The sequence below is a fragment of the Apium graveolens genome, chromosome 11 (genome assembly GCF_009905375.1).
Source record: "Apium graveolens cultivar Ventura chromosome 11, ASM990537v1, whole genome shotgun sequence".
In the NCBI taxonomy this organism is placed as follows: domain Eukaryota; kingdom Viridiplantae; phylum Streptophyta; class Magnoliopsida; order Apiales; family Apiaceae; genus Apium; species Apium graveolens.
In genome coordinates this window covers 41864031-41874375 of record NC_133657.1, presented here as the reverse complement: position 1 = coordinate 41874375, position 10345 = coordinate 41864031, and the positions used below count along the sequence as shown (strand labels likewise).

The 10345-nt window shown below is 38.4% G+C and overlaps 2 protein-coding genes across 2 annotated transcripts; one reads left to right on the top strand and one right to left on the bottom strand.

Annotated features, from left to right (window-relative positions):
* Window positions 1–658: 658 nt before the first annotated feature.
* LOC141697984 (uncharacterized) lies at window positions 659–3774 on the bottom strand. Its single transcript, XM_074502573.1, has 5 exons — window positions 3403–3774; window positions 2624–2966; window positions 2146–2417; window positions 1831–2027; window positions 659–1268 (listed from the first exon to the last, which is right to left on the bottom strand). The coding sequence occupies exons 1-5, from the start codon at window positions 3596–3598 to the stop codon at window positions 819–821; spliced, it is 1458 nt and encodes a 485-aa protein (XP_074358674.1). The 5' UTR covers window positions 3599–3774; the 3' UTR covers window positions 659–818.
* A 2828-nt stretch (window positions 3775–6602) lies between these two features.
* LOC141695470 (uncharacterized) lies at window positions 6603–7740 on the top strand. Its single transcript, XM_074499713.1, has 4 exons — window positions 6603–6764; window positions 6871–7000; window positions 7169–7245; window positions 7444–7740. Exons 1-4 carry the CDS (start codon window positions 6603–6605, stop codon window positions 7738–7740), a joined length of 666 nt encoding a protein of 221 aa, XP_074355814.1.
* The last annotated feature ends 2605 nt before the right edge of the window (window positions 7741–10345 follow it).

Here is a 10345-nt window from a genome sequence, read left to right as displayed (position 1 = left end):
CAAGTGTAGTTAGTAGAACAATTAACTAAGCAAACACATTTAAAAGAGAGATAGAAAAAGCTGTACTTGTTAAGAATTTCTCTGTAGTTTGATTGTTCAACTTATAAAGCAACTGTGAGCCATTTTAGCTTCACAGAGTTCTTATTGATATATATGTATATATATATATCTGGTGGATACTTTCAAATCCACCAGAAAGTTTTAAAAGCATTTATTTTTATTACTTTTACATTTTATCAAGCAAGAACAATTTAGTTTTGAAAAAGCTGTGAGAATTACATTTAACCCCCCTTCTGTAATTCTTATTGTATTGTTAGGGACTAACAGGGCTGGGCGGAGCTTGGCGGCCGATGGGTGATGAAGGGACGTTGGGAGAGTGCAGGGGACGAGGTAGGGGTGACTTGGGGAAAATAAAATTAATAACAAATTGTGTGGTTAGGTCTAATTAAAATTTAAAAATTATATGGTTAAAATTAGATCTCCGTTCTCACTATCAAAAGCCCATGCTAGGTAATAGGTATACTGTAGTCATGAGTCATAAGAAGCCGGTGCATATTTATAAATATTTTGAAAAATGTTCAAGTTTCCAACTGGTTTATAAACCTGTAAAGCATGTTCTCAAGTCCTTAAAGCTGCATCAAATTCTGCTATTGTATAATTGGCAACAAAACTACAAACATACGTATATATTTTCTTTGCACAACAATTACAGTTTCCAATTGTTCATATTCATCCACCAAAAAATTAATATGTTTTTCCACAGGTAGAAAGATGATTCTACTTCCTGGTTATTAATATATGGTCAAATCATGTATGGATCAAATATGCAATTTATCCTGCTTGGCTCTCTTCAGCAGAAAACGCAGAGAAAACATTCCAAGAGCTGCAGTCTGCAAGAGCCAGCCCTGTGAATTTTCCGGATCTACTTTTTTTGCCAATTGATAAGCATAAATACCTTCACCAATATGAGCTGCAACGGACAGAAAGAAAAGAACCTTTATACCCCATATAGAACGAAAAACAAAAAGAGCTATAGCCCTGATTAGTGGCACAGGACCAATATCCGGCAAGTAAGCTGCAGCAAACACTGCTAGCATTCCACCCAGTACTAAAATCCAAGTTAAGAAGGTAGGCCCATCTAGATTTTTTCGTTTCTTGTCCTGCCAGTATGAGATGGTTGCAGCCATGCCCTCTTGAGGATTCATGAGGGGAATATATCCCAATTCCTGTCTCGCTTTCAACGTTGAGAAGTAATGGGTAACACCAACCTGTCAAAGATTGGGGATTGATAATGAGATATAAGTACGGAATGTACCCATCTTTGACTTTTGGATAAACAATAGTAATTGGCATCCAACATGCCAAGTTCTAAAATTTAGTTAAATCCATTAGTTGGCATCACAAAGCAGGAGTCTTAACTACAAATTCTGTCATTGCCTAATTTGCCTTCACTTCAAGTAATGATTTGGATTCCCCAAGGCCGTACTCAGTACAAGACTACCACAGCAATAGAGTCCGGAACAAGAAGGCCCTGATCTAGACAACATCACAACCTTACAGTAAATTTACTTAAGAGGCTGTTTTTCAATGGTTCAAATCCATGACATAATAAACGACCACTACCTGGACTATTGTGCCAAGCACGATATTCAAGAATCATATTTCTCATCTAGGAATAATATTACTGGAAAATCAGGGTGGTAAAACTGTACCATGTAACCTTTGTTTTTGAGGATTAGTCACACTATTTAACAAATTCAAAATTTGAAATAAAGTTAAGTTTAAAGTTGTTTGTATATAGATAAATGACACTTCTATATCAAAACAAACCTTGTGGACTTCAGTGGGTAGCATCAATGGCTCAGGAAGCCACCATTTATTTAACCATGGATACATGACAGTGTACAATGCCAAAAAAAACTTTCCCAATATAAGAGCGTGGGGAACTGCTAGTGATGCTTTTGGCATGTCGTATTCCAAGCTTTGGAGCAATGGCCGAAGAAATACAAAAGTATTTACTGGTGATCCTGTATGGATATCAAATCATTGAACAAAAAGACAATGTCGGGTCTAATCAATTAAACAGTCACGAGAAACATTAGTCATTATATAAACAATAAGAATAGGCAACAGAATAAATTCTACCATCTGAGATAAAATATGGCTGACCGGCAGCAACTGGCTGACTTCCTCTCCCTGGAATATCATCCAAAAGTCCCATACTCGCCATTATTAAAGCCAGTACCAGGTTATCTACATACACCCAATCTGATTTCACGTTCACTTCACCTATTTTAAATGGTAGTAGGCCTAGCTTGGCTAGATTCACAATCCTAGGCAAATGTCTCTGTTCACCTGGACCATATATAGCAGCCGGACGGATTGCACAGGTATACAGACATTTCCCATCTTTTTCTCTACATAACAAAGATATAAAACCACAACTTTTGTCATTAAAATTTTTCCGCAAACAACCCTACAACTGGATGAACCTTGTTCATGAGTTTAAACCAAGGGATTAGACACTGACAATGGAGTACAAATTTAAAAAATAGCGAAGGGATTACAGTCCTTGAAAACAAACATTTCCCCTAGACAAGAAATGAAGAAGGGCCCTACTTACTTAAAAGGACGCCCATTACTCTTCAGAACTAACTGCTCTGCAATAGCTTTGCTACGGCCATATGGATCAGCATGATCATCCATGGGAAAATATGGAAAAGTTTCATTTCCATTAACAATCTCCTTTCCCCCAAACACTACATTATATGTGCTCACATATACAAGTCTTTTGATCCCGTGCTCAATGCAAGCATCCAGAACATGACAGGTACCATTTATATTGACCTCATCAATGCGACCATATTGCAGCATTTCTTTCCCAGACATACCAAACGAAGCAAGGTGGAACACACAGTCAGCCCCACGCAATGCTCTGTGAACATCCTTTTTATGAGTTATATCCCCTAGAAACATTTTGAAGAAATAGCAGATTCAATAGGAAACCACCGTATATATAAATTTAACATGCCATGTGATGCTTCATAAACACTATGAACATTGAAACAATTACATAAGTGAGTGCCTGCTTTTAGAGTAGTATTGTTGGATACGAACTAGTACTGAGAAGTGTCATAAAGCAATTGATCTGAAATGTCTCCATGAATGCACATGTTTTCAGTGCTCCTAAAATGTGTTAAATTTTTATTCATTCTAAAAAAAGGGTCAAAATGCAGAAATTTGGATAGTCACACACTCACTCATGCCTCCACTAAGAGTTTCAACTAAACTACAAGAATAGGGGATATCACACAACAAATAAAGATAACCCAAGAAAAGTGGAATACGCAGAACTTATGAGCAATTAATGAAAAGACATAGAGAAAAGGGCAAAAAACAAACCTTGAATACATTTAACTCCATTTTCAACAAGGCGGCGAGACGAAAAAGAATTGGAAACAAGATCAAAAGCCCTAACAAGAGTAGCACCTCTCCTGATAAGCTCAAGACAAAGTGCGGATCCAACAAAACCAACACCTCCAGTCACCACAAACCTCTTTCCTTCTATGCCCTCCTCCTCGCTCAGAGTCAGATGCATGCTTCTTCTTCTCCTTCCACACAATTCACTACAAGTTATAATCAGAGATTAGGAAAACTAGCGTGAATAGGAAGAAAAAGTGGAAAAGTGGTGGGACTTATCGATTATTTTTGGTAATTTTTGAAATGTAAAGAATTGAATGAGATATCTAAAAAAGAAAAATGTAAAGAAATGGTTGGGACAGACGAATATTATTTTTATGTTCAAGTTCAAATCAACATTCATCTACTCTTACTCGGTTGAGTCCGCTCTACATGTTTTCTATACCCAATTTGTTTTCAATCTCAATTTTCTTTTTGATAATTTATTTTAATAATCTCGTTAAAATAATATTTTTTCTCTGATACCAATATAATGAATCAGATTTATTTTTATTTTAGATAAAATAATAAACTCATTAAATTAATATTTTGTTTTGATCCCAATCATATTATTTTAAAGAATTTTAAAAATAATGACTTAATATCTTAAATATGTATTCATAACTTTATTATAAAATACACTTCGTATTTATATAACTCACTTGTATACGTGCATATTTTTCTCTTTAATTAATTGTTGATAGTTCTTCGATACATAATAAAATAAAGGGGATATTTAAAGAAGGGAGAGAAAGTCTTGTCGTATGACGTGGTTTGAATTCTGTTTAATGAAGTCAACAAATGATATTATACAAGCAATGAATAATGTTATGTTAGACGGTGGTCTTGCATTTGAGAATTTAGAGGTAATAGAGGAGGCAGATCTTTTAACGGGGGCTTGAGGTTCACGTGTCTAGTGGGAAGGTTTATTAACGAATGAGTTGTTGATTTTACAGCCATGAAGCACCCTCTAGCATCACTCTAGAGACCTGGTAGAAAAGTATATGTCAGAAAAGCCGATGTTAATCTATATGTTAGCTATATGCCTGTCATAGGCCCAATGACCGAAAGCCCAATAGGTAAAAGCCCGTCCGAATGAAGGCCCAATAAACATGAGCCAAACACAGACACATCGATCGTTGGGAAGCCTAGCCAAAAGGAAACGTTTCCTCCTTTCTCTCCAAACGTTCGTCCATATTATCCGCATAAAGGACGAACACTAAATGTACAGGTTTGAGTATAAGTATCCCAGAAATGTAATAAATTAACAACTCTCTCTACACACTCTCAAACACTAGTACTTTCTTGTATTCTTAAACCTAATCTACACTCAAATTACTAATTCTCACATCGGAGGTAAATCAGGGGATAAACCCTCACATCCTCTTTATTTTCAGGTTCAAACCGAAGGGAGTTCTAAGACGACCGAAGGGTATTATTGTATCCGCATAAATCTAGGCGTAATATTTGGCATCGTCTGGGAAATACGAGAATTTTTTACGAGTTACCGAGAGAATGACGAACACAAGTAACGATAAAATACCTCCTGATTTCACTCCTCACGACGGGCGACAAACATTAAAATAATCGTTAGTCGACGCCGACGGAGTACTCAAACTGATCCACGATGAAGAAGCTTTGTTGCTCAAAATCAAGGCTGAGAAGCTAGCGGCAAAAAGGGGCAAAGAGACGCAGAACGAACATAAGGAAAAAGAAGCCCAAGCTAGGGCGAAGGGAAGTTGATGCCCTCCGAGTGAAAGCTCTACAACTTTAAATGGAAGAAATTGAGTTACAGGAGAAGGAACTCCATGAGGCGATGAAGGATGATGACATTGAATCGAACCCCATGAAAGACCAAAGGGGGCATAACGAAGAAGATGAGTCCGACATTGATTCGAACCCCAAGAGAAAACGCTCAAACACCTCTCAAATTCGAACAAAGAACCTGATGGGTCCCGAATCAGGCTAAGTAGGCTGGAGAAAGTGAAGTTTGGCAGCAAGAGAGTCGATCAGGAGCCGATTGTGACGGAAGAAGTTGAGCAGTACCATCCCCTACCGGGCGAAGAGAGGCAGTTTCTGAAGATGAGCGAATTCTTAGGAAAAGCGATCTTGAAGATCACTGTAATAAGTATGAATTACTGATGATGGGTATGAGTCACAATGACATCATGCTGCGTAAGATGTTCAAAATATAACTGAAAGGAACAGCCTCAATGTGGTACAAGTCCCGAGGTCCATCGGCTCGTACAAGCAGCTAAATAGGAAGTTTCTGAAATATTACTCCCATATGTGCTGAAGGGCTAATGACACTGAAGTCCTGGTTCATTACAGACAGAGGGCGAACGAAGAGCTAGGAGGCTATCTGGCTGGATTCAAAGAAGAAGTTGGGATGTTCACCAACTTGGATAAGGTTAAAGCTGTTGACTTTCTCACGGCGGGGCTAGACCCCTACAACGGTAAAAAACTTTGCTCCTCTCCTTATGATTCCTCCCCCCAAATTCCTTAATGATATCCATGTGAGGGGAGAAAATATACGAAGGAAAATAGAGAGTATAAGGGGTTATAAAGACTTCCGAAGGGATGATCGGGCGAAGCGAACTGAAAAGTATGACTACCCCTCTAGGTTTGCCAGTGTCCGAAGGGATAACATAAAAGATTGTAAGAAAGCATCCGACCGAGGGGCTGAACGACGTCGAGATAGAGATTGGATCACGTTTACTCCTTTGAACGCGCAGATCTTCAAGATTCTCCATGAGATTAAAGAGAAGCCAAGATTCGTTCGGCCAGCTAAGATGAAGGTCCCAAATCAAAAGAAAAACCCTAACAAATACTGTGATTACCACAGAGACAAGGGGCATAACACCTATGATTGCTACCACCTCAAAACGCTAATAGGACGAATGATCAAAGAAGGGGAATTGAACCAGTTCGTCCAAGACTTAAGGGATAGACTGGACCAGAAGGACCACAGAGAGGAGGAGCTCAAAGGTGAGGAACCTGAGAGGAGAGAAAAAATTAGGGGCAAAGTAAAAATGATTTTTAGGGGTAGTGTGTTGGATCGTGACAGCAAGACTGTGAAGAAAAAGTATGCTCAATAAGTGTATAATCTCTATAAATTCAGTCCAGCAAAGTAGCACATGCCAATGACATTTAGTTCCGAAGAATACGAGGACGTAATTTTCCCTCATGAAGAACCTCTGGTCATCAACCCTCTCATTGGGAAAAACAAAATCCGGAAAGTACTGGTTGACACTGGTAGTTCAGCCAATATCCTCTTCCACAAGACATATTGTAAGATGAATTTGGTGGGCGAACAACCGAAGCCCTGTAATGAAGCACCTCTATGCCTTTGGAGAACACCCTATTCAGTTCGAAGGTACAATCACTCTGCGAGTCCTCCTTGTTAACCAGGTGAAGTTTTATGTGGTTCAGATTAAAAGTCTGTACAACGCAATTATGGGGAAACCATTTATGTCCACTTTTGAAGCAGTGGAATCTATTCCCCACCTAAAGCTAAAGTTCCCAATGGAGAAGGGAGTGGGTGAAATGAGGGCCGATCAAAAGATCGCCCGAATAATCATGCTAAAAGATTTTAAGAAATATCAGTTGTAAGAAGGGCTAGATGAGACCGAAAAAGGAAGCGGGCCGAAGCCTAATCGAGTGGCAGCCGATAGAACCCTGAACATTAAGTTAGAAAAATTTGGGGCAGATTTGTCATGTTGCATTGCCGAACCTGGAGAAGAAGTCGAAGAGGTTGAGCTATACGCTGGTTATTCGGGTAAAATGGTACGCATAGGGAAGAACATGGAGGCAGATCTATAAGAAAAAGTCATTGCAGTCGTTCGATGGTACAATGATGTGTTTTCATGGGGATCAGAAGATATGCCCGGTTGAGATCCCAAGACGGCTAAACATTTCCTTAATGTTCAACCCGAGACAAAATCAGTCAAACAAAAGAATAGGAAGTTTGCTGCCGAATGATAGAAAGTGATTGAGGCTGAAGTGGAGAAACTACTGAAAGCGAAATTCATTGAAAAAATTGAGTATCTTGATTGGCTTGCTAACACGGTGGTGGTAAAAAAGGCAAACATGAATTGGAGGATGTGCGTAGACTACACAGATTTGAACAAGGCTTGTCTGAAGGACCATTACCCTCATCCCATCATCGACCAGCTAATAGATGCCATGGCTAGATATCAGTTACTTAATTTTCTTGTTGGTTATCATCAAATTGCCATAAATAGTAAGGATATTCCGAAGACAGCATTCATAACTACGTAGGGAACCTACGCATACATTAAAATTCCCTTTGGAGTTAAGAATGCCGGAGCCACGTTCCAAAGGATGGCGAACAAAGTATTCAAAGAACAGATTGGTCAAAATATGGAAGCCTACGTGGATGATATGATTGTGAAATCACTGTTCAGAGATCATGCCAAAGATTTAAGAGAATGCTTCAAAACTATGCGAAGGAACAACATGAGGATTAATCCGGAAAAATGCACGTTCAGAGTAGCAAGTGGTAAATTTCTGGGCTACATGGTTAGTGCTCGGGGGATAGAGTAAAATCTAGAAAAAATCCAAGTTGTTATCAATATGTAGGCCCCGATATGTATTCAGGATATTCAGAAACTAACCGGGAGAGTGGTAGCCCTTTGGCGCTCCATCTCAAGATCAGCCGAGAAAGCATTGTCGTTCTTCGCTGTACTTGAGGGATCCAAGAATCTAGAGCGGGGCCCCGAATGTCAGAAAGCCTTCGAAGAAATAAAATAATGTCTCACCAGGGCCCCTTTCCTAATGAGACATGATCTGAAGGAAACCATTCAGCTCTATCATTTTGTGTCCACCCGAACACTGCGAGTTCTACTTATTAAAAACCATGAAGGAAATCAACATCCAATTTTCTATATCTCTCATGCGTTGAGGATGCAGAAACAAGATATTCTAACGATGAAAGTTCGCATATGGGCTGGTCATGGCCTCCCAAAAATTGTGACATTACTTTCAAGCCCGAACAGTGCGAGTGGTAACTGTTTAATCGCTGAAGAAAATTCTAACTAGACCGGAAGCTTCCGGAAGAGTTGTGGATTGGTCTATTAAACTTGGGGAGCACGACCTTGAGTATGTCCCCGAACATCTATAAAAGCTCAAGCACTAGCAGACTTCATGGTCGAATGCACTATCTCAGAGCCGGAGGATTTTACCCCTGAAGAACAACTCATTCAGAATCCAGGAAAGTGGAAGCTGTTTCTTGATGGTCCATTCGCCGGTAAAAATGTTGGACAAGATTAATCCTTTCAAGTCCCTATGGGTTCGCAATCTGTAAGGAATATGTTGCAGGCTTGATGATAACTTACCTAAACACTCTAAGTAAATAAGTTAAATGATTTTGTACCTTTCAATGGATGACCACATTATCCATCCGTTGAAAGAGTAGCTTATATGAATAAGTATTTAGCACATTCTGTATACTAGAATAGATGGGGGATTTGGGAGTTTTAGTTATTTCCAAGTCATGTTAACTACTAGAAAAATATACAAAATGGGAGAGTTAATTATAAATATAAAATGCCTTGTAATTTTGTGTAGGTGAAAGAGTATCAACTGCTATGGAAAGAATTTCAACTATTAATCTATTGAGCAAGATTGAAGCTGTATGTATAACTCAACAATACTGGTTTGAATAACTCAACATAGGACAAGGACTTTAAAATAATCTATATTCCACCAGAATCAGTACAGATTGTTTATTGGGCATATACACAAAAGGTTCTGTTAGCTGCAGTAAAGAAGACATCAACAATGAACCGTATAAAGTGCATTAATATGTTCAGGAATCGAAGGAATAAGGTTGGAGTCATTTGAAGCAGTTATCAGAATTAGTGTGAAGACCTCAAGGATTCCTAGTGAAGTTGATTATATTTGGTAGAAAACTTAACAGTGGTTTGTACGGGTATAATACGAAGGCCTGAGAGCGGAACTAATCATCTGTGAATCAGACCCGTGCACTAGACGTTAGTTATCCGTGAAAGGAAATGGAGTATTATTTTTAGAAATACTGTTAAGTGGTTCTTACACTCGATAGGATTGAAAATATTGTGAAGTGCAGAAAACCTGGAGATTAGAAAGCCTGCAGATACAGAGTACATCTCGAGGATTTCCAAGATTTATTTTTAATCAATGACTGATTTTGTAAAAGCCCCAAATCCGGGATTAGGATTGGGTGTCACCAAATAACTTTAAACAATATAGGTCTGTATATTAAAACAAATATACAGACAACCCCTCAATATTCCGGATCGCTTACAGGTTATGGTATGAAACAAGAATCTAACCTTCTAAAGTTACAATAACTAAATACATATTTATTACCTCTTTACTAACTTCCTCGTATTAATTACTTTGACACCTCCAAACTCCTTCAGCTGGGATCTCTCCACTTTTGCTGTCTATTAAGAGCTATTCGCTTTTGTCTTCATTTGATACTAAAAGAAATAAGAATTCACAAAGCAAGAGTGAGCCAAAAATGCCCAACAAGTATCATAATTGGTTTCTGGGTATCAGATCAAAGAAACTTCTGGAAACAATCTTTAAATGATTTTAAAACATCTTTATTTATTTAAAACAGTTGGGCGAATAAAACATCGGCCCTCATTGGCCCTTAATCATAAATCATATTTCTCTGTAAAAGAACAGTGAACGTTTCACTGATTTATTTCTTGAATCAAATCTTTGTTTGTTTTTGTAACCATAACTTTCCAAAAAGGAATGTTGTTAATGGCGATCAACAATAAATTAGACTGGACACTAGAACCAACATATGCACTATAACCTGCTGATCAGTCAGGATATAGTGCGGATCTATACCCAACCGCATAGACCCACC